This window comes from Callospermophilus lateralis, chromosome 11, assembly GCF_048772815.1.
Source record: "Callospermophilus lateralis isolate mCalLat2 chromosome 11, mCalLat2.hap1, whole genome shotgun sequence".
Classification (NCBI taxonomy): Eukaryota; Metazoa; Chordata; class Mammalia; order Rodentia; family Sciuridae; genus Callospermophilus; species Callospermophilus lateralis.
In genome coordinates, this window is record NC_135315.1 from 35,520,394 (window position 1) to 35,542,780 (window position 22,387).

General features: G+C 51.5%; 2 protein-coding genes across 4 annotated transcripts; both read left to right on the top strand.

Annotated features, from left to right (window-relative positions):
- Positions 1-779: 779 nt before the first annotated feature.
- On the top strand, positions 780-8,127 carry Dhrs11 (dehydrogenase/reductase 11). 2 transcript variants are annotated; one of them, XM_076870669.1, is made up of 7 exons: positions 780-1,088; positions 3,783-3,992; positions 5,378-5,472; positions 6,211-6,340; positions 6,991-7,083; positions 7,289-7,354; positions 7,476-8,127. In XM_076870669.1, exons 1-7 carry the CDS (start codon positions 942-944, stop codon positions 7,515-7,517), a joined length of 783 nt encoding a protein of 260 aa, XP_076726784.1. In that variant the 5' UTR covers positions 780-941; the 3' UTR covers positions 7,518-8,127. The 2 variants fall into 2 exon arrangements, with proteins under 2 accessions (XP_076726784.1, XP_076726785.1); XM_076870670.1 differs by lacking the exon at positions 7,289-7,354.
- Positions 8,128-9,288: 1,161 nt separating this feature from the next.
- On the top strand, positions 9,289-14,697 carry Mrm1 (mitochondrial rRNA methyltransferase 1). Of its 2 annotated transcripts, XM_076870667.1 has the most exons (5): positions 9,289-9,986; positions 10,175-10,268; positions 13,426-13,558; positions 13,653-13,772; positions 14,014-14,697. In XM_076870667.1, the coding sequence occupies exons 1-5, from the start codon at positions 9,448-9,450 to the stop codon at positions 14,124-14,126; spliced, it is 999 nt and encodes a 332-aa protein (XP_076726782.1). In that variant the 5' UTR covers positions 9,289-9,447; the 3' UTR covers positions 14,127-14,697. The 2 variants fall into 2 exon arrangements, with proteins under 2 accessions (XP_076726782.1, XP_076726783.1); XM_076870668.1 differs by lacking the exon at positions 13,653-13,772.
- The last annotated feature ends 7,690 nt before the right edge of the window (positions 14,698-22,387 follow it).

Here is a 22,387-nt window from a genome sequence, read left to right on the forward strand (position 1 = left end):
AGGTTTGATGATCTTCAGCACTGCGTCCCCCCACCAAAAAGATTTTTAAATGAGGATATTGGATGCAAATATATGTAGCTCAGTGGTCCAGGGCATGCATGAGGCACTGGCTTTGAGTAGTGTGTGTACTATCTCAGAGTGGTTGTGCAGATTAGTTAATACATTTAAAGTGCTTTTAAAATTTGCCACAGTAAGCATTCAGTACAGTTGTTATCTCTTGCTCTAATCTTGACATCTGCTACAATGTGGGGAAGGCAGTTCCAGGACAGTTGGAGACAGTAGGGCCACTTGGGAGCAAAATCCCCCAAGTGGCCCTGGCGGTTATTTCAATTTTTAATCATTTAATCATTTAGTTCTCCCTGGCTATAAAGCCAAGGTATCGGGTAGGGGGGGACACTTGACCTTTCCTGGACTCTATCGTCTCCATCAGTCATAGACTGTTGGGAAGGGTGCTGGAGTCACCTCAAGCGCTCTTATAGCCTCGTTTTGGCTTTCCCAGGATCAGGAACAGGGAAAGAAGACTGAACAAGAGGCCATGTATATATGTGTCCTCTGGTCTAGAGAAATTCCCCGTTGGGCTTAAGTTTTCTTGACGCAAGGGGGTAATGCTCACCCTGGAAGTAGGACCCTCCCGCGCCCGCCCGCACCGCGGAACGCACAGTTTCCGGGAGCCTCGGAGGGGGCGGGACAGGAAGGGCGGGGCGACCAGGCCTCGGCCGACCTCCGGCAGGATGTGGCCGGGAGCTGAGGACTGGAGGGCGGAGTCCTGGCCCGAGGCCGGCCCGCTTGGGGGTGGGTCGAAGTGCGGCACACACGCCCGCAGCTTGGCGGCGGCTACCGCCGCAATAACGGAAGAGCGGCAGAGCCTTGGCGACGCGGGACTAAGCTCAGAGCTTCTAGTGCCCTGTTCGCCGAGCGAGGTGGGCGGGAAGCTAGGGATTATGGCCAGAGCCGGCATGGAGCGGTGGCGCGGTCGGCTGGCCCTGGTGACCGGAGCCTCTGGGGGCATCGGCGCAGCGGTAGCCCGGGCCTTGGTCCAGCAGGGATTGAAGGTGGTGGGTTGTGCCCGCACCGTGGGCAACATTGAGGTAAGGCCCGCCGGAGAGCCGAGACTCTGGAGGACATCGTTTCCGCGGGGTAGGACTCCGGGTTGGTGAGAAGGAGTAGCCGGAGCCTGGCTATGACCCTATCCTCACTTGCCTGAAATCCCGGGACCTTTTGCAACAGGCTTGGGGGCAGGAGTTGCCTGGTAGAAGAGGTCTCTCAGATCCCTAATGGGAGGCTTCTACCTTCTAAGTCCGGTCTTTAAAGGAGCCAGTTACTCCTAACAACCCCCTGCTCCATTGTACCGAGTCTGAGCCACCCGTGGCATGCTGTTCTGCTATCCCCTCCTGGGCACCCTCCGGCCCAGAATATTGGCCTGAGGGAAGGGGAAGCTTGAGGTCAGGGGCTAGGCAGGCAGGCCGAAGAACAGCAAGCTTTCTAACCTTAGTGGCTGGTTCGCTTCTGGTCTCCAGACCTCACCCGTCACACCAGGCAAAGTGCTGGCCAGAAGAACAGGAGCTGGAGATTTTTGAAAGTTTGATCCAGGACTGAGGAGGATTAGGGTGGGGTCTCTTCTGAAGAACGCCCTACCTCCCCCAAGTCTGAAGGTTAACCCAATGCCCCACAGGCAAGAGGGATGAATGCAATATTTACTGGTACACTTTTCTCCAGTTAAGTTCCCCAGGTGGGACTGAGTAGATGAAACAGGGTGTCAAATATGTAAACTCTGAGGGGATAAAACAATGTAGATCCAGTAGAACTTCTGTTTTTTCTCTTAACATGGGGTTGGAAACCCCCAGAGTTATGAGTGACAAGGGCTCAGAAAGGAAATGAACTTGGCTATTTTGGGGCAGGGAGGAAGGAGACAAGAGAAATTTCCATTATAGGTTATCTGGATTTGCCCTGGCAAGACCACTCTCAAGGTGTGGACTAGTGCTTAGTTGTAGGACACTATCTCCACCATCGCTCAAAGTCTCCAGGTAGAGAAAAGATCAGGAGGCCTTGGGTGGGGACAGAGGGAGAAGGTATACAGGAAGGAAGGTTCCCTCCCCTGCTGCTGATCAAAGGTACTTTTTATAACCTCCCAGATAATCCTAAGGTCACCTGGCTCCATCATTGCCCCATTCTGCCTCTCCCTTTCTTTTCTTAGAATAAGCTCAGGGCCCAGCCCTAGCTTTGGAACCTAGAGGATCAGATCAGGGATTGAATAGAATCCTCTAATTCTGAAGCCACTCTTGCTTTCTTATATACCCCAAGCTAGCCAGGAAAGGGGAACCCTGAATCCCAAGAGGATCCCCAGGTTGATCATGCAGCTCCAAGAATGACTCTCTATCATGACTGGAGAATGCTCCTGCTGTGAAGGGTTTCAGTTTGGTTTTGAGAGTAGGTGAAGGAGGCGCAGTGAGAAGACAGCAATAGAGAAATCAGTTCTCAGCCCCTGAAAAAAGGGGGACGTTGTGTGCTGGGGCAGGTTGGCTTCCTTTGGTCCTCTGCTGAGCAGGAGCTAGAGGTTTTGAATGTTTGACCCAGGACTGAGGTTTGGGGTTGGTGTGGAAACTTTTCTAAAGAGGATCCCCAAATTCCAGGCTTTCTTACCCATAGTCTGCTTTTATTGATTGCTTAATTCATGGATATTAGAGCAGACTTTGGGTTCTGGCTTTCTTCAAAGAGAAACTCTATTTCCTGAGGTGGTTCTGAGCAGTAAAATCAGGCAGAGAGGGTGTTTGAGTCCCAGAAGACTCACAGAAAGAGCAGAAATGAATTTCTCCAGTCACCTGATTCAACCCTTTATTCCTAGTTTGGTTTGGGAGGAGGAAGGGGCTCCAGGCTAAGGCAGCTGGCCAAGCTGGACTTCCTTTAGGTACCCACTACCCCCACCACATGTCACCTTCACAAATCTCAAATCTTCTAGGCCATGTAGCCTGTTTTCTTCTTTCTTCTGAATACCAGCTTCCTCACAGCTGTCTTTCACTGGCTTTGCTTTCTCAGGTATTTCCTCTGGAATTGCGTAGAGGGTGCCCTGTGTCACCTGCCACCTACCACCTGCCACCTACTTCCCTCATAATCTCCAGGGAAACTTGGGGGTAGAGGGAGGTGTACTGGGGTTAGAGGAATAAACAATCTGTCCTGACATCCTGACCCCTTCTGGAGGTAGAGGGAAAGAGGAGGTGGGTAGCTGGGCTTCAATGGAAGGTGTAGGTGTGAGAACACACCTTTGAGTTTTGCCAAACTGACTGGATGGGAGGGTAATGGTTCAGAGATGAGCCTTTCTGGGAGGAATCGATTGATATCAGTGGGGAGGAGAGAACTGACACCTTGGAGTAGCCAGCTCAGTGACTTGTGGAAGAAGCATGAAGTAGGGCAAAAGGTGCATCCTACTTGCGGGCAGAGGAGGTATTCTTGTGAAGAGGCTGAAAAGAGGACTCCCCACCCCATTCCTAGGATCCCTGCCTTGCTTCTTCCTCCTTAGAACTGAAAACTTGAGTTTATACATGAGGTTCCTTCTTCTGGTGATCCACTCAACTTTCCCCCTCCCTCACTCAGGGAGTGCCCTCACCCCCTGGACTTTGACCAAGGAGGACAAGCTTTGGGGGATGGGCAGCCCATTTATGTGGCCAAAAGGTGGCTGCCAAAGGACAGAGTCCTATGAGTGGTGACAAGGAGGGAGGTACAACTCCAGGTGGGGAGGTATGGGACTGTGCAGCTCACCCCAGTGAGACCCCTGTTGGGTTTCATAGGAGCTGGCTGCTGAATGTAAGAGTGCAGGCTACCCCGGGACTTTGATCCCCTACAGATGTGACCTGTCAAATGAGGAGGACATCCTCTCCATGTTCTCAGCTGTGCGCTCTCAGCATGGTGGTGTGGACATCTGCATCAACAATGCTGGCCTGGCCCGGCCTGACACCCTGCTCTCAGGCAGCACCAGCGGTTGGAAGAACATGTTCAACGTAAGGGGTCCAGGCCTGGGGTCTGGGTAGGGAGGAGAGCCAGAGCCAGGGGCCTATGAGCTGGAGGGCTGTTGGGGATAGGATATCTATGTAGTAAGAGTGATGTTATGGGATGACATTAGAATATTATAGTGTTTGGAGAAGTTGAAAGCAATGTCTAAACAGGATGCTTCTTTCCCCCACAATCCTTCCACGTCTGGTATCAATAGGTTTAAGATCTAGTAGATGCTTGGATCTGGAAATGAAGGAATGAACAATAAAAATGAAGCCCTGTTCTCAGAGTTTTCTGGGGAGATCATGGTCATGGCTCTTACCTGCAGCAAGTGGGTCTCTAAACCTTGACCTCAACTTGCCCATCTGTTAAAGAAGGGACTTATTAAGTCCCAAAGGTCCCTTTCAACTTGAAGATTGCCTAAGTTTACTAGGATCATCCTAGAAAGCATCTTCTCTCCCCTGCCCTAAACCCCAAAGACCTGGGAGATTTCCTCACATGGTCCCAGGGAATCCATTTTTCTTCCTCCATCTAAACCACAACCCCACACTTATAAGAAGGGGAGAAACAAGGCTGATTTTCCTGCTTCCAACTCCTGCTGCTGCCCTAAGCACCGAGGTGGGTCCACACTAAGGGTGTTCTGTCCTGATTTTTGACTCAGACACCTGATAAAGAAATCTGTCAGCTGTTCCCTTTCTGTGCAAGAGGGGAGGTGTGAGGAGTTGCTGAAAACTCTCCTTGTCCTGGGGGTGAAGCTAAAGGGTGGAGTCAGGCAGGCGCTCCACAGCAGACACTGCTTTAGACCTCTGCTCCATGAAAGTGGGGACTTGGGGTCATCTCTGCCATAGAGAGCAGGAGTGGCAGTGACCCCACCCTCTGAAGAGTCTCTGCACCTGGGCTCTGGGATGGGACCCAGGTTAAAGACAGTTATAAAAGGCAGGCCTCTCCTTGACACTCGTGGTCTCAAAGGAGGAAGATGGCTGTGGATGGCAGGAAAGGCTGTGGTGCCTTCTTGGAGAAAGAGATTTTAAAGACATTTTAGGAAGGTTTTCAGTGGGTTGGGGAAGGAGCAGGGACAGGGACACTGTCCTTGAGAAGGTTGGCTATTTGGGAGAAGAAAAGGAAATGATTATTAAGGCAGGGTCTTTCTCGTACAGTAGGGATAGCCAAAATGGTCTCCCAGGTCTGGATGGGTTTGAGGGATTTACATTTGCGGGTGGTGAGGCCAACCAAGAGGAGCTACCTCTGCCATCATCTGGTGGGGGGCAGCTTTTAGTGGAGGGGAACCTATGGAGAAGACAGGGTGCCCTTGGCCTGCCAGTGGCCTCTGGTTCTGTCACCTGCTTTGTCAGGCCCAAGCTGGAGATATCCCACTGCCCTCCCTGGCCTACAGGTAAACGTGCTGGCTCTCAGCATCTGCACACGGGAAGCCTACCAGTCCATGAAGGAGCGGAATGTGGATGACGGGCACATCATTAACATCAACAGGTGAGGGCTGGTGGCCTACACGGAAAACTCAAGTCATCACTTGCCCTCCAGGGTGGGTAATCTGCTGCTGCTCACTTAACCTCTTTGGACTTCAGTTTCCTTGGTGGAAAAATATCCAGAAGGTGCAATTCCAGTGAGAGAAAGTGCTAGTCCCTGCTTGGCCAGAATGAGCAGTCTAGCCCCTTCCCTCTGCAGCCAAACCCCAGAACTCTCCTGGGACTGCACACATCCTGTCTTCAGGTCCTAGGATGAATATCCTATACAGGTGGCAGGTGGCACAGAGAAAGACTACATAGGCTCAACCTTTGGGGAGACCCCATCCTGAGTGGTGACATGGCCTATTCCTGCTTCTGGAGATATTCCAGGATTCACCCAGGCATGGTGGCACACACCTGTAATCCCAGAGGCTCTGGAGGCTGAGGCAGGAGGATTGCAAGTTCAAAGCCAGCCTCAGCAACGGCGAGATGCTAAGCAACTCAGTGAGACCTTGTCTCTAAATAAAATACAAAAAAGGGCTGGGGATATGGCTCAGTGGCCAAGTGCCCCTGGGTTCAATCCCTAGTACCCCCTGCCAAAAAAAAAGTTAGATTCGGTGGGCTGTGGGGGCGACCACAGAATTCCACTTTAGATGTTTCCCCATTGGCCTCTGGGTATGGGGTTGACCAGGATGGCAGAGGGCATTCACTGCCTGTTTCTGTGGAGTTTCACTCCTCTTTCTCCTTCCCTCTTTCCACCCAGCATGTCTGGTCATCGAGTCCCACCCAACTCTGCGACCCATTTCTATAGTGCAACCAAATACACCGTCACTGCGCTGACTGAGGGATTGAGGCAAGAGCTTCGGGAGGCCCAAACCCACATTCGAGCCACGGTGAGGCTGTGGCCTAGGCTTGGTGGGGATGGGGTGGGCAGAGGCCCTCCTGTCACATGCTGCCCAGAAGCTCATGGTCAGGGTGGGTGTTTCGAGTCTGTGGGAGTGGACTGGGTACAGAACCCCTGGGCTCTGTTGCTCCTTGCATGGCCTTGCTCAGCTCTTGAGATTCTTCATTTCACCAGTAACCAGTAGAGGGCTGACTTGAGGGGAACATGCTTGAGTGAAACTAGGGGAAAGCCAGGGTTGCGGGGAAACCAGGTACACAATGGCTGGATGCCACAACTCTAGGCTCTTTCCTTGAAGGCTACATTATCTTGGGCAAGTCACTGGATCTCTCCAAGCTTCAGTCTTATTTGTAAAATGTGGAGTTTCACTCCTCTTTCTCCTTTCCTCTTTCCACCTAATGTTTAGGAGCTTTTAAGAAATGCCATTTTGTCGGTCATTTAGCTGAGATATAGGAAGGGCTCTGTTCATGGTAGGGAACATGTGATCTTTGACGGTGGCACCTGTGGAGGGAGGGTGTGCTTGCTGAACACTGGGCTGCCATCACCATGGAAGTTGGGGCCCTGCAACCTCCATCCTTTCCTCCCAACCTCCCCAAGGCCTTGAAAAGCTCACCCCCTAATTAGGCCCTTCTGTTGGCCCAGTGCATTTCTCCAGGTGTGGTGGAGACCCAGTTTGCCTTCAGACTCCATGACAAGGACCCTGAAAAAGCAGCTGCTACCTATGAAGTCATGAAGGTGGGCTTCCCTCTGGGCCTGGTAAAGGCACCCAATCCCTAAGTTAAGACAGGGAACCCTGGCCTCAGTCTCCACCCTTCGATCCAGTTTGTCACCCCTCCTGGAGGGTTGGGGTGGGAACGTGGACACTGGAGAGGACCTCAGTGGTGGGAAAGAACTTGGGTCCGTTCTCTCCTTGTCTCAACCTTTCCCCTGGTACTCTCAGTGTCTCAAACCTGAGGATGTGGCTGAGGCTGTCATCTATGTCCTCAGCAGCCCCCCACATGTCCAGGTGAGTTTGGCTTTGACTGTCCACCCCCTGGAAGAGCCCAACCATCCCCACAGGAGGGGAGCAGGGAGGCTTTAAGGGGTGGGGAGTGTCCTGGCTGCCTCAAGCCTTGTGCCTTCCACAGATTGGAGACATCCAGATGAGGCCCACAGAGCAGGTGGTCTAGTGTCCTGTGGGAGCTCTTCCTTCCCTCCCTACTCCTGATGGCTTGGCTCCTGCCTCTGGATTTTAGGTGTTGATTTCTGAACCCCTGGATCCTACTTTCTGTCTCTACCCCAAGGGCTAGAAATTTTGTTTGAAGTTTTAATATCTTGTCAAATCATTTCCACTGCAAATGTGAAAAATGGGCTGGGGAGAGGAGGTGGGGGCCCTCATTGCTTTTCCTGTTAACACGCTGTGAGTTTCCTCCTTGGTCTCCTTCACCTTTGCTCTCCTCAGGCTTCCCTTTGAACTGGCAAAGGGGATATGGCCAAAAGGGGGGCTCCCCCATCTTCTTGCATCCCAACCTCTGTCCTTCAAGGTTGGAGTGGCAGAGAGAGGCCCTCACCTTACATTTGAATGGTTACCCAGGGCTCCAGCTTTCCTTCTCTCCCTGTCCCACTGCTTCCCCTTCCCTTCCCGTTCCCTTCCCCTTTCCAGCTCTCCATCCCAATCTAGGTTTCTGTGCTTCGAGTGGGACCATCCCTCCACTCTGACTATAGGAGCAGAATCCCAGGGCCTGGCTCCCAGTAGATTTCACTGTGATGATTAAAAAAGGAAAATCACAACCAACCTGAGCTTCAGGAATGTCTTTCAATTCTTCTTCCTTCTCTGTGATCCAAATGGTTTGTGTCTCAGAATTTCTTTCACATGGGTGGATGTAGGGCATCACTTCTGGACTGTGGATTACCTTAGGAAGCAGGAGAAGTTTGGGTTGGGTTTTAAAAATGGAGAGAAGTTTGCTAAAGACAAAGAGAGGACAAACAGGGTGTGCAGTGCTGTGTGAATAGCACGCTAAAAACTAAGAACAGGACGGATGTAGTGGGATCTCAGCAAGTCCAGAGGCTGAGGCAGGAGATGGCAAATTGGTGGCCAGCCTCAGCAATTTTGCAAGGCCCTGAGCAACTCAATGAGACCCCTGTCTCAAAAAATAAAAGGGGCTGAGGATGTGGCTCAGTGGTAAAGCTCCCCTGGGTTCAATCCCTGGTATCAAAAATGAAACAAAAAACAGTGTAGGAGCAAGATGAGACTGAATGAATATATGGAAGATTGAGGCAGGAGGAGATGAGTTCGAGGCTAGCCGGGGCAACACAGCAAGACTAAAATGAGAAGGGAAAAAAAGACCCTGTGTGTGTGCGTGCGTGCGTGTTTGTGTGTGTGTGTGAAAGAGAAGAGGTGTGTCCTGGATCACTAGGGATCTGAGCTTTGAGCAAAGGAGTCCAGCCATTACCTGTAGGTCAAGGGCATCAGTTGGGCTAGTCATCAGGGACGTGAGAGGCCGAGATATGACTTGGGAAGAGAATGAGCGGCCAAGGTTTGGGAAGTATGGTTGGGGTCCTATTAATTGGTGATGAGGTCTGACAAGGAGAAGCCTCTGGGAAAAGTCCCCAAATGGAACGCGCCTGGATGTGGGGAGAGAGGCATCAAGACTGACTTGGTTGAACAGGAGGAAGGCCAACCTGTTCCGTGAATTCTCATTTGCTGGTGTGTGGCCGAACGCGCCGGCCCCCCGCGCTCTTGGGACTTATGGGGGACAGCCGCAAAGCCGGCTCAGCCTCACTGCGGGTCCGCCAGCCCTCCGCTGTGGGTGGCGCTCTCGGCTCATCCAGCCCTGCAGAGAGCGCTGTGGGCACGTCCTGGCGATCCGGCATGCGCAGTGCGTCGCGGGGCAGGGGGTGGGGCTGCCGGAACCCGGAAGCGCTGGACCCACGTGGAAACCGCGCGGGGGAGGGGCGGTGGACGGGGACTGTGTGGCTCAGCTGGCGGGTTCGGGGAGTCCTCGAGCTGGTAATGGGGTCTGTTCGTCCCTGAGAGCAGCCCTTGGGTCCTCTTCACCTGCACGTGGCGGTGACTCCTCGCCAGGACGCAGCTGGGGGCTTCCCGGCACGGCCCGCACTATGGGGCTGCTCTCAACCCTCACGGTCGCTACCTGTTACTGCTCTGGTCGTCTGGTGGCCCGTCATTTCTCTCGTGGGGTGCGGCCTGGCGGGGAGGAGCTAAGCCGCCTGAGGCTGGATGACTTGGCGCCGACCCCGCGGCTAGAGCTGCTGTTTGGCTTGTCCCCGTGTCTCCTGGCTCTGCGAGCCGCCCGCCGCCGAGTGGCCCGGCTCCTGCTCCAAGCCGGCAGGGCTGGACTACAGGGAGAGCGGGCCGAGCTGCTCCGGGAAGCGGAGGCGCGGGACATCCCAGTTCTGCGGCCCAGGCGGAAGAAACTGGACGCCCTGTGCCGCCACCAGGTGCACCAGGGCGTCTGCATGGAGGTGAGCCCGCTGCGGCCCCGGCCTTGCAGGGAAGCGGAGGAAGTAAGCTCAGGCGACGATCACCAGCAACTGTGCCTCGTCCTTGAGGGGCTTCAGGATCCCCGGAATCTTGGTGCTGTCCTGCGCTCCGCTCACTTCCTCGGAGTGGACAAAGTCATTATAAGCCAGAGAAACAGGCACGGGCACTCCTTATTCCCCATGTACCCAACTTGGAGGTGCAGTCGAGTTCCTAAGCACCTTGGCCTTTGGGTGGTTCCTTCCCTTTGCCAGAACTTGCACCCCTAGCCCTTGGGAGCCCGGGGGTGGGTGGGGCGCCAGGTTTGAGATTGACCAACCTAATGCTGGGGGCCGGGAATCTTTACAGCTGCCCGCTCACTCCAGTAGTCAGCAAGGCCAGTGCGGGGGCTATGGAGGTGATGGATGTGTTCTCTACTGACGACCTGGCAGTTTTTTTACAGGTAAATGGAGAGGGGGAAGGAACGGGAAAGAAAGAAATGAGCTTAGCTCAGCCAGCGTTTTTAAGCAGTGAATGGTGGAAAGAGAGAGAAGGGTGCGTGTGCGCATTGATTCCTACGGCCTTCTAAATCCCATTGGGAAGGGAAGGGTTCTGGAGTTTTCAAAACCACCAAAAGAGAAGTTCTGAAGTTAGGGGCTTTCTGGCATCGTTCCCTTTGCTGCACTCCTGGACTAGGGATGTGGCTCAGTGGTCGAGCACTTGCAAGCACAAGGCCCCGGGTTCAATCTCCAGCACGCTTTCCCAGGCAGTCCTCTTTCCCGCTTGTTTAAGGGTACTTCAGTGTCTCATTGCTATGTAGGTCTTAAGCTGTGCTTGTTGTTAGCCCTGGGGAGCTGGGGAACAGGAGATTTGTGGTCCTTGAGTAGAGGCACAGCTTGAAAGGATCATTGAACAAGGGGACCTGTATGCCTTTGATTTCTAGGAAGAGGTAAACTTGAGGGAGGAACTTCTGTGGTCCCTCTATCCGTCCGTTTTCAGTTGTTCCCCCTGCTGGCCACAAGGGGGCAGTATTGCACTGCATTTGGTAGCCCCTCTGGCGGTCGTCCTGTGAGAAATTCCCTCTTGAAAAGGAGAGCTCTGAAACAAAGTTGCACAATAAAAACACAACGCCAGCCACATAGTAACTTCAGATTTTCTACTAGCCACGTTGAAAAGTGAAACAGGTGAAATTAATTTTAGTAACTTACCCTATTATATCCAAAATATTATCATTTTAAATATCATTACTATTTTACATCTCATTTAACAGTTTTCACATACAGCACGTATCTACCTGGAGTAGTCATGGCTACTACATTGAACAGCACATCCCCACAAGTGTTTTCTGACTATTCCTTCTTACAGGGAGTCCCCTTCAGAGGAACTCTGGCCAAGCCTAGTAGGAGATGAAGTTTCCCTTCTTCACTCCCAGCCTGTCAACAAGTAGCTCTTGAAAAAACACAAACACCCTGATTCCGCAAGCTCCATTCAGGACATCTGCCTCCTCCCACCAGCAGCTTGGCTCATAGGGTTGTCTTGCCTTCTGTCACCATGGAAGAACTGGAGGTGCCTCAAGCAAAGGCGGTGCTGGGCCCTGGGCCTTCCTACCCACTTAAAGACACTGCTCCAGCAAGTTCTTTTTTCTCCATTTTCTCACTTTCATTCTCATCACATTGACAGATGTTCTCATTCTCTCCTGACCTCAATCCCATGCTGAATTGAAGCCTTTGACAAGGTCACCAGTATCCTCCATGTTGCTATAGTCAAGGGTCTGTTTTCAGTCCTTATCTGACAGGAGCCATCTGCAACATCTGGCACAGATGACCACTCTTTCCTCCGTGTGATAGTCCTCCCCTTATTCACCTAGGCTTTTAAAATGTTCAGTGGTGCTGAGGACTGAACCTAGCGCCTCACCATGTGAGGCAGGTGCTGTACCATTGAGCCGTACCACCAAACCCACTCTCTGTTTCATTTTCCTCTTGCTCTGTGTTCTTTGTTTCTTTTTAATTTGTTATTAGTTGTCAATGGATCTTTATAATTTATTTACTTATGTATTTATACGTGGTACTGAGAATCAAACCCAGTGCCTCACACATGCCAGGTAAGTGCTCTACCATTGAGCTACAACCCCAGCCCCATCACTCTGTTCTTTTTTTTTTTTTTTTTTTTTTTTTTTTTTGGTACTGGGGATTGATCACAGGGGTGATTATCCACTGAGCCACATTCCCAGCCCTTTTTTATATTTTATTAGAGACAGGGTCTCACTGAGTTGCTTAGGGCCTCTCTAAGTTGCTGAGGCTGGCTTTGACTTTGCGGTCCTTCTTCCTCAGTCTCCCCAGCTGCTGAGATTACAGGTGTGCACCACTGCATTTGGCTACTGTGCTCTTTCTTGAAGTTGACTTTGGTGATTCCTTCTCAACTCCCTCGTGCCCAAACTTTAAATTTTCCCAGATCTCAGTCCTTGGATCTCTTTTCTGAATATTCACTTTATTGATCTCATCTTGTCTCATGGCTTTATATACCATCTATATTCACATGCCTCCTAGATGTGTACCCTAGCCCAGCTCTCACCCCTGAATTCCAGATTCACTCATCTACCTGACTCCTCTGAAGCTCTTTTTTATTCCTAGTGGGCATTTCAAAGAACATGTTCAAAGCTGAGCATCTTTCCTTCTGAAGCTTACCCAGTCCAACTGTGGCAACTCCATCCCTTTGGCTAGAAACCATGGTGCCATCCTTGACTTCCTGCTCTCATACCATGCCCCCATGCCACCTGTGGCCAAATTCTTTTGACTTTATCTTGGAGTTATTGCCAGTGAAAGTTTCACTGCTCAAACTCTCCATTGCTACCATAGTCCAGGCCATGATTGTCTCTCTCTCTTTTTTTGTACCAGGGATTGTACTTGGGCACTTGGCCACTAAGCCACATCCCCAGTTCCATTTTGTATGTTATTTAGAGACAAGGTTTCACTGAGTTGCTTAGCACCTCACTTTGGCTGAGTCTGGCTTTGAACTTGTGATCCTCCTGCCTCAGCCTCCCAAGCCTCCACCACTGCCGGCTGCACCATTGTCTCTTGACTCGTTGCAGAAGCCTCACTGGTCTTCTGTCTGTTCTCTCAGCATGGCAGGCAGAGTGATTCTGTTGAAATGTAAGTCAGACCATATTACTTTTCTATCCAAACCTTTCAAAGCCTTTGCATCTCAGAGTAAAATCCCAAGTCCTTTCAGTGGCTTTCAAGGTCCTCCCTTACGTGACCCTTGTTCTGTGGCCTCCTTACTGTTCCTCACATGTGCAGGTAAGCAAGGCCTCTGGGCCTTTGCATTCGTAGAATGCTCGGAGCATTCTTCCCCCAAATGTCCACATGGAGCCCCTCATCCTCTCCAGGTCTACACTTACGTGTCATTTCAACAAGGCCTTCCACAGGCCGGGATTCTGTTCTGTTTCTTTTGTTCACAGCCTCATTCTCGGTGCCTACAATAGCCTGAACAGATCGAGGTGTTTAATAACTTGACAGAACTGAATGCATCTTTAAGCAAGGGCACATGTGGTGAAGACTGGGCTCCATTTCCCCAGGGTTCTGATGAAGATTTGTGAGCTAAAACAGTGTTTTCTCTTTCAGGCCAAAGCCCAGCAAGGCTGGCTTGTGGCAGGCACCGTGGGCTGCCCGGGGCCTGAGATTTCCCAGTCCTCCCAAACCCCCATCATGAGTTGCTTAGAGTTCCTCTGGGACCAGCCTACTCTCCTCGTGCTGGGTAGGTAGTGTCCTGCTCTTCTTGCTCCGATGCATGTTTCCTGAGCACTTGGTGTCTAGCTGGGTTGCCTAACCCTCTGCCCTGTGCCCTGCAGGGAACGAGGGTTCTGGTCTGTCCCAGGAGGTGCAGGCTTCCTGTCGGCTCCTCCTTACCATTCTGCCAGGGCGCCAGCTGCCTCCTGGACTCGAGTCCTTGAATGTGTCCGTGGCTGCAGGTGAGTCAGCTTCTTCCCTTTCCTGATGGCCTCTAACCACTCAAGTGCTGCTTGTCTCTCATCCCATTTTCTGACTGAATTCTAAACAAGCTACCTGTTCCTTCTGTGTCAGTTGCTTCGTGTGCAAAATGGGGAAAATACTTCCTTTAGGGATGAAGTGAGGGAGAGCCTGGCATGGGTCAAGGCTCCCCGTACGTATTCCTTCCTCTCCTCAGTCTCTTCCCCTCGTCTGTCGGTGCAGGAATTCTTCTTCACTCCATTTGCAGCCAGAGGAAAGGTTTCCGTGCAGTGGAGAAGACAGAGAAGCCCCTCCAAGACCCACAAGAACCACCAACTATGTCCAAAGGACTCTGAGTTACTCAGCACCCAGAATCGTCTTCAGAATCAGAAAAAGAGAGGCAGATGGGGGGCTTAGGGGGCTGTCCACGAAGTGCACGTGATGGTGCCGGGACAGTTGCACACACACCCCCAGGTCTGGCCTGCTGGCACCTCTTCTGGAGTGTACACCAAGCCCCTGTTCCTTGATGTCAGTCATTAACTGTATGGCCGGGGACTCTGCAGTAAAGACCGGAGAAGTTCAGTCTCCTATTTTGCTGTGGACCTGCAGCGAAGATGTAGTTTGGTGATTTCCAGGATGGGCTACGGCAGAAGTCGAGTGGAAGTTGAGGCTTCAGAAGGGAATCAGGCAGCCCAGTCCAGGGTCCGACTGCTCCTGACCAGGTGTTGCCTGTGGCGAATGTTGAGTGTGAGGATGTGGAGGGAGGTCGAGGCCTTCCTGTGGGATAGACAAAGTACAAATCAAGAACTGTCCCCGTGTGGGCCTTAAGTACATGTCTTTCTTGTGGTGCCCAGGACCTCGGTCTGCACCTACCTACCTCACAGGGTTGTTGTGAGGAGCAAATAAAACATCACCTGGTATCATCCATTAGGCACTCCATGAATGGGCTGATTTGTCCCAATTCGTCCATTAGGTGGCAGCCTCGCTCTTTGGTCCACAGTTCTGGAAAGCTTTTGCAGCCACCTGGAGAGACTCCTGGCTGCAATCAAAAAATTAGTAGTGACACCCCCTCCCCCATACACATACACACCACTCATAGAAGCAACGCCCCTGCCCTGAGTGTGGGGTGTGGTGGGGACAGAATTGCTACTTATTGTGCAAGCCAGGCGGATTTGATGTGCCTTCACCGAGGCCCCACAAGTGGTGCAGAACACACTTCTCACCACCACATAAAAACAAACAACAACAGATAAATAAAGGTTAAATTCTTTAAACAAGAAAGAAACAAGCCCGACACTGCTGCCAGAGTGCCCGTGCAGGGGTCTAGGCGCATCCTGACTATCAGGCTTTCTAAACTGTCCTCCCTGCCCACCCCCCCACCCCCCCGCCAGATGGGTCTAACCTGCAGCCATGGCCAAGGGCCACCGGAGGAGTGCCTCTCAACCTTGGCACTACTGCCACTTGGAACCAGATAATTACTTCTTTGCTGTGAGAACTGTCCCGAGCATTATAGGACGTTTGGCAGCATTCCTGGCTTCTAGGCACTAGACACCAGTAGCACTGCCCTCCTGTTCCCTGTTATGAAAACGGCGCTGTCTCAACATCTCCACATCATCCCCAGTTGAGAACCACTGCACTGGAGCACAGGCTGGCAGAGCAGCAATCCCTAAATTGTAATCCTGGTCACTGTGACTTGAGGCAAGTTCCCTACACACCTGAGCAACAATCAACTCCTCCATGATGGGAATAATACTACTTGCTGGATTCCTGAGAAGATATGAAGAGCAACAGGAATTCAGTATCTCATATGTAGTAGATGCTCAATAAATAGTTCCATCTTTTTCTTCTGGACTCCCATCTGCTGTGGATGTAGCTTGCAATTGTGAGGGCAATGCCAATTTAGAACAAGATTTGAATTTCCTTAAAAAGTTCCGAAGATCATTTTAAAGTCATAGTTTTTCTTTTTTAAGATTTTTTTTGAGAGGAGAGAGAAGAGAGAATTTTTTTTTAATATTTATTTTTGAGTGGACACAACATCTTTATGGGGTGCTGAGGATCGAACCCAGCGCCCCGCGCATGCCAGGCGAGCACGTCACCGCTTGAGACACATCCCCAGCCCATAGTTTTTCATCTCAAGAAAAAGGACAAAGCCCCTTCATAAGCTCGACTCTTCCCTACTAGCATCTGTCCCCCCTGGAACTTTCTGATCCTAACTGCCACACAGGTTCTGACCTCTGCTGAGCTTGGGCGCAGCAGATACTAGGATGCCTCTGCCACCCATTGCGCCCTTCACCAAGAGCCTGGTGTAGTGATTTTTAACTTTTTAAGTCACTATTTTTACTTATTTAAAATTTTTTAACTTTGGTGGAACCTTGCAGCCATGGGGCCAGAGAGAGAGAGAGAGAACTCTTAGCATTCTAAATACCCAGAAGGACCAGCCCCTAAGAAGTGATCTCTGGGGAAGGAACCAGGCTTCAGTATTTCTTAAAGCTCCCAGTTGATAGTGTACCACTGGGGTCTGAGACTCCCTTGCGCTTTGCACCACGCTTCATGTCCAAGCAATGCTCCATGTTCACGCCTGTGTCTTTGAGCTCATGCTTGAAAGTTTGGGCCAGGATGATGTTTCATCTGTCCCTTAGGGTCTTTGGAAGATGTGCTTTCCGGTCTCGGCTCCATGACATACTACTTAGCTTCCCAGACTCCTCATCTGTAGATTAGGGATGGTGCCATTCAGACCAGCTCTGTCTACCCCTTTCCCAGTAGGGAAGTTAGAAATAAAAGTTATCAGTAAAAATGTCCTGTTGTTCTGGGGTGTAGAGCACTTGACTAGAGTGTGCTAGGCCCTGGGTTTGACCCCAACACCAGGGGGGACAAAGAAGATCTGTAAGCTAAAGGACTGGGCACCCTAGGACTAACCCAAGACTAACACATTAGTACAAACTCTGATGGTTGATTTTGTGTCAATTTGACTGGAGCATGGGTTACCCAGGTTTGGGTCAAACATTATTCTGGGTGTTTCTATGAGGGTGTTTGTGGAAGAAATTAAGATTTGAATCAGCAGTGTAAAGCAGACTACCCTCCCTAATGTGGTGGGCCACATCTAGTCAGTTGAGAGCCTGAATAAAGCAAAAGGCTGACCATTCCCCAGACAAAAGAATTCCTGCCTTCAGACTCAGGGGGAAAACCTACTCCTGATTTTTCAGCCTACTGACCTTTGGATGGGAGCTATGCCATCGACCTCTTGGGTTTCCAGCTGGCTGACTCACCCTGCAGATCTTGGGACCTGCCCTCCTCCATAATTGCATGAGCCAGTTCCATATAATCTCTTTAAACACAGGTACACATGCACCCTGTCGGTCTCTCTGCAGAACCCTGGCATACACGTGTCGAAAAAGAACACAGGTATCCCAGTGCTCCCTCCCTGTGGGGTACAAAGTCTGCTCTGCTCTCTTGACCAAGCCCCACACAGAACCTAGAAGTTGGCTGAGATAAAATCAGAGAGAACAGCGTTGGTTCAGAGCAGAGCCATGGCTGTTAAATAGGGCTTTGTTGGAGTTCCAGCTCTGACTCGCAGTCATGGAAATGTGGACAGTCCCCTCAGTTGCCAGCCTTTGTTTTCATCATCTACAAAAATGGAGATCACAACAGTATCCACTTCAAATTGGTCTGGATTCAAAGAGGTCATTACAGAAAGCCCGCCAACCCAAGCCTGGAAGAGGATGGCAGCTTTTCCTTGGGACACCTAAATGCAGACTCTGAGGTCAGGGCGCAGCTGTGCTTTTCTTCCAGGCTGTGGGGCCCATTTCAGCCAAAATGTACCATAACTTCCCCACCCCCAAGAGAAGAGCCTCTGGTATCCTCAGAGCAGCTCAAGAGGGGCCAGCACCTTGAGCCCCCTCCAGAGCTGAGATCTTTTGGTAGAAGGCTAAACTAGACCCTCTCACACACACATCATTCCCACAGGGTCAGGCGCCAGGGAGCCCCACAGTTTGTAAATGTAATCAACCTTGAGGTCTCTCACTTGCACAGGTGCAATTAGCACGCCCATCTGCTAATCCCTGATTAATGATGTTTACAAACATGGAGCTCCACTCACAAAGAGGCCCGGCTTTTTCCTGCAGCTGGGAGGCATGCATCTGCTCAGCAGCCACTGCCCTCTTCCTCAGCCCTCCCCAGTCAAAACCCTTCTCTCTTTGCTTTCCCGGAAGTGGGCAGAACTGGAGTCCCCCGCCCCACCCCAATTCTCACTGCACACATGTGGAAAAGAAACTTGAGAGCACAGATGGGGAGATGACAGGCTTGGTGGCCGGGCTGGGACCCTGCCCATCCTTCTTCCTAGCTCTGGAACTTGGAGGACACACAGTGGACATGCTGCCTTTCCCCACCACCCCAGCTCCAGCTGTGGAGCCACACAGATGTGCCTTCCGTGTGGGGTCCGTGTGGGCGTGTGTCAGGGGCTTTACCCAAAGCACAAAGAGCACAGACTTCTGAGTCAGTCCCGGGTCCCAGTGTCTGTTCTACTTGAGTCAAGTCACTTAACCTGATGGAGCCTCAGTTTCTTCATCCATAAAATGGAGATAAGAATACTATTTACCATAGAGGTTTAAGGTTTGTAGGTGAGGATTAATAATAGGATTATAAAAAAAGATCAACAGTGCCTGGGACACAATTAGTAGGTGCTCAATAAATGTGAGCTATTTACTGCAGTGCAAGTAGTAATAATGATGATGATGGTGGTGGGTGGGGGAGGGGTCAGGGCTTCTGAATCTACAGAGATGGACTTCTTCCCTCACCCCTCTCTGGGGAGAAGGGCAGGTCCCAGCTCATTACTGATGGGGGCTGGGGTGGAGGTGTCAGATTGGAATCACTCCTGGGTCTGTTCACAGCTTCCCTGTTTCATTAACACCTCCCTGGTGGTCTTGGCTCATCCTGCTAGGAGAGGCGTCCAGAAAGTTCTAACTGCCTCCTGCCCAGCCCTGAGCTCAGTGTCCCTCACTTTCTGGGGTCTATGCTCCAGATGTGCACGGAGGGGTTTTTATGCCAGGAGAGGCAGCTACTGACCAGGAAGCCATCACTGTCCCTTCTTCTGAGGGTCCTAGGGGCCTGGTCAGGGTTCGCGCCTCCGCAGGTGGCCCATCCTTTACCTGTTCTCATGGAGTTCTGTCCATAGGTCCTATCATCCCAACCGGCCACGGGCCACGTCTCCTGCCTTTGGAAGGCTGCATGACATAGTGCGAATGTGCCTGTCTTGGGTTCCAATCCCCCCTCATCTCTTGCTACCTAGATGGCAAGTTGCTTATCCTCTAGGACATTAATTTGCCTTTTCTGTAAAATGCTGATGCTATACCTCAGGGGTTAGCTGAGTGCCCTACAAATTGTAAATCCTCAATAACTGATAACAATTATTTTACTATGGCAAACTGCACTCAGAAACATCTTTTTAAATGCAGAAACTTGTTTGGACGCCTGGGGTGGGTAGAGGGGAGGCAGGGTTAGAGCAGAGGACCATTAGCAAGTCCCCGAGAAGCAGGGAAGGCATGAGCTCTGACCCCTGTGATTGGCCCAGCTTCTTTCCCATATTGAGAAGAGGGGCCAGGAGCTGAATGGGACCAGGAGATTTATACCTGGGGCTCTGCAGGGGCTGCTTCTAAACAAGGTTTCTCTGAACTACACTCCAAGAAGGATTTTTATGAAAACACCTGTCCTCCACCCCCCCCTTTGCCCTGCTGTCAGGATATTCCATTTCAGAGGACACCCTTCCCCAGCTGCTGGGGAGGGAGGACAGGTGGCGCCTGGGCCTTCTGCATCTCTGACCCCTCAGGCTTCTAGCTTTTCTGCTATGGTTTGTGGGTGTCAGAAGGGAGTCTCCAGGAAAAAGAGTAACTTTTGTGGTTTATCTGAGACCTCCAATAAAGTCCATGAACAGTTTCCCTTAGAAAGCAAAAATGGAAGCCTGGTGCGGTAGTGCATGCCTGTAATCCCAGTGGCTCAGGAGGCTGAGGCAGGAGGATCATGAGTTCAAAGCCAGCCTCAGCAAAAGTGAGGCCCTAAGCAACTTAGTGAGACGCTGTCTCTAAATAAAATATAAAATAGGGTTGGGGATGTGGCTCAGTGGTCAAGTGCCCCTGAGTTCAATACCCAGTACCCAATAAAAGAAATTTAAAAAATAAATAAAAAGCACTTGGGATGTAGTTTAGTGGTGAAGTGCCCTTCATTCAATCCCAGTATTAAAAAACCAAACTTATGGGATGGGGATGTGGCTCAGTGATCAAGTACCCCTGAGTTTAATCCCCAGTATCCACGCCCCCCCCAAAAAAAAAAGAGAGAGAAAGAAAAGAAAAAGAAGAAAAAATGGAAAGACAGTGAACTTGGTACCTCCATATAATTAGTCTAAAAGGCCCCCTACTGCCACAGGCCCTGCAGACACATAAGCCACCCCCCACACACACACCAGCCCCATTACTAAGGTGGGAATCAGTTTCCCAGGTCTCAGCACATGGCTGGGCACACATCGAGTGTTTAAAAATGACACTTGGACTTAGGAGTGAATCCTGAGGTTGGGACTAATGGAGTCGCCCTCCTCCTCTCTATATCGGGTTGGAGGGGAAAGTCTCTCAGCCCATTTCCAGCCGCCCTTGACCTTCCACTTCCAGACAGCATCAGAGGAGGCACGTCACAAATTACCCAGCAGCCAAAGCTGCTCTTGATTCTCCTGAACAAAGGAGCTAACTGGGGGCTGAGGGGATGCTCTGCAGAGCCCCCTCAGCCCCTGGGCTCTGCTGAGACCATCTGCACCCAGACCTTGCAGGGCTCCTCCCACAGATGGGGCTACCCACACAGGGCTGGATTGTCTAAACCTGGCCCCCCAGGCTGACACACATGCTTATGACAATGTCACCTTGGTGGGTATGAGTCCGGGAAGCCATTTGGTGATGGCCATGATGATGGCGATGATGGGACATGTATTTATTATGTACTGGCCCCATGCCCACGGCATCTCATTTAATCCTTGGGATGCTTGGAGTAGGCGCTCTCACCAACTTACCTCAGCAGGGATGTGTGACTTGCCCAAGGTCATGCTGTGGTGCTCAGGGGAGCAGGGAGTGGAGTGGGGGGAGAGAACCACCCCAGCTAGTAGGCTGCTGCTGAGACCAAGCAGATCTGCACCCCCACCCATTCCACTCCTCCCTATGCAGGCCCTCCGCATCCCCCACCCGGCCTACCTCCCCAGAGCCATCTTGACAAGCTCTAAGTGGGGCATGGAGACGCGCTGGGCTTCCCGCTAGGCTGCGTGGGGGTGAGGGGTGCCAGGCTCGGAGAATGGCCGTGACCGCTCAGGGCTCCTGTGGGATGCTGCCAGGAGCCTCGACTCCTGACACCAGACCTGGGTTCAAATCCTGGCTCTGCTGCTAACCCTCCAGGTGCAGGCCTTGCATGAGTTTCTTAACCTCTGAGCTTAGTGTCCCCCCTGTAAGGAGGAGCCAGGAACTGCTTTCTCCCAGCGTGGTCCTGGAGCTTGCCCAAGGTGTCCCTGGTCTGAAGTAGGCCTTTGCCAACCCTTCCTTGGTCCCTCCTTCCTCCTTCTCAGGAGCCCTCCTCCGAAGCTGCTGCTCTGCCCTTCTCATCTCATGCCTGGGGTCTCCTCATTCATTCATCTCTGCCTCTGAGTTTTGCCTGCCTGGCTGGGTCATGGGGGCTCCCTGTGGCTGCCCCTTCTCTGGGCCCTGTCTGCACTTCCTGCCTATCCCTCTCCTTGCCTCTTCCCCAACTCTCATTGCCCTGGGGGCTGATCGATGGCAGCCGCTGGTTATTGATTGGGGTGGGCGTCCAAGTGTGGCTGCCAGAGGCTGGTATTGATGGACAGAATTGGTGCTGAGGCCGGGGTGGAGTGACAGCTGGGGACCCTGGGGCTGCAGGGAAAGTGGGGCTCCCCCTCCCCTACCAGGACCTGGGAGTGGGGATCCTTAAAGTGGCAGACCCCATCAGGAAAGGAGTGGGATTGAGGATAGAGGGTCTCTAAGGACAGAAGGGCAAGGCTTAGCTCATATTGTCAATTAACAAGTATTTACTGAGCACCTACTATGTGTTGCAGATACAGCAGGAAGTCAGCAAAAAAAAAGGGGGGGTAGAACAGTGGGAGGAAATGGGGCAGAGAGGTAGTGGGAATACAGAGTGGCAGGGGGCTGGTCAGTCAGCCCAGGGTGGGCAGCTGCCCCAACTCCGGGCTCCGACCTGGGTAGCCTCTACACGTTTTTTGTTTTTAAATTTTTTTTTTTCCCCAGAACATGATAGAATTTCATAAAACTGCTGTCTATGTCCAAGGCAGGTCACCTGCTTTGTCAAGTGACATTATGATCACAACAACCCTATGAGTTGGGGAGACTTGGAGATGTGTGGCAACCAGTCCCAGGTCACATAGCTAGGAAACCACAGAGCTACAGTACAAACCAAAGTCTGTCTGACCCCAAAGTCTTTGCTGTTGTTAACACTCAGTATAACCATTTTTTAAGTGTCTAGTCGACTAGAGTTAAGATCTGTAATCTTTTTCACCTTAAAAAACTGACATTGTATAACTTTATTATATCTTATTTTTGAGACAGGGACTTGCTAAGTTGCT

Bases quoted from the DNA above. Each gene is read 5' to 3' on its own strand.
- Dhrs11 (XM_076870669.1), top strand. From the start codon at position 942: ATGGCCAGAGCCGGCATGGAGCGGTGGCGCGGTCGGCTGGCCCTGGTG. The intron at 1,089-3,782 runs GTAAGGCCCGCC...TGGGTTTCATAG, and splicing joins GCACCGTGGGCAACATTGAG to GAGCTGGCTGCTGAATGTAA. The intron at 6,341-6,990 runs GTGAGGCTGTGG...CTGTTGGCCCAG, and splicing joins AAACCCACATTCGAGCCACG to TGCATTTCTCCAGGTGTGGT.
- Mrm1 (XM_076870667.1), top strand. From the start codon at position 9,448: ATGGGGCTGCTCTCAACCCTCACGGTCGCTACCTGTTACTGCTCTGGT. The intron at 9,987-10,174 runs GCACGGGCACTC...GAATCTTTACAG, and splicing joins ATTATAAGCCAGAGAAACAG to CTGCCCGCTCACTCCAGTAG. The intron at 13,559-13,652 runs GTAGGTAGTGTC...TGTGCCCTGCAG, and splicing joins GCCTACTCTCCTCGTGCTGG to GGAACGAGGGTTCTGGTCTG.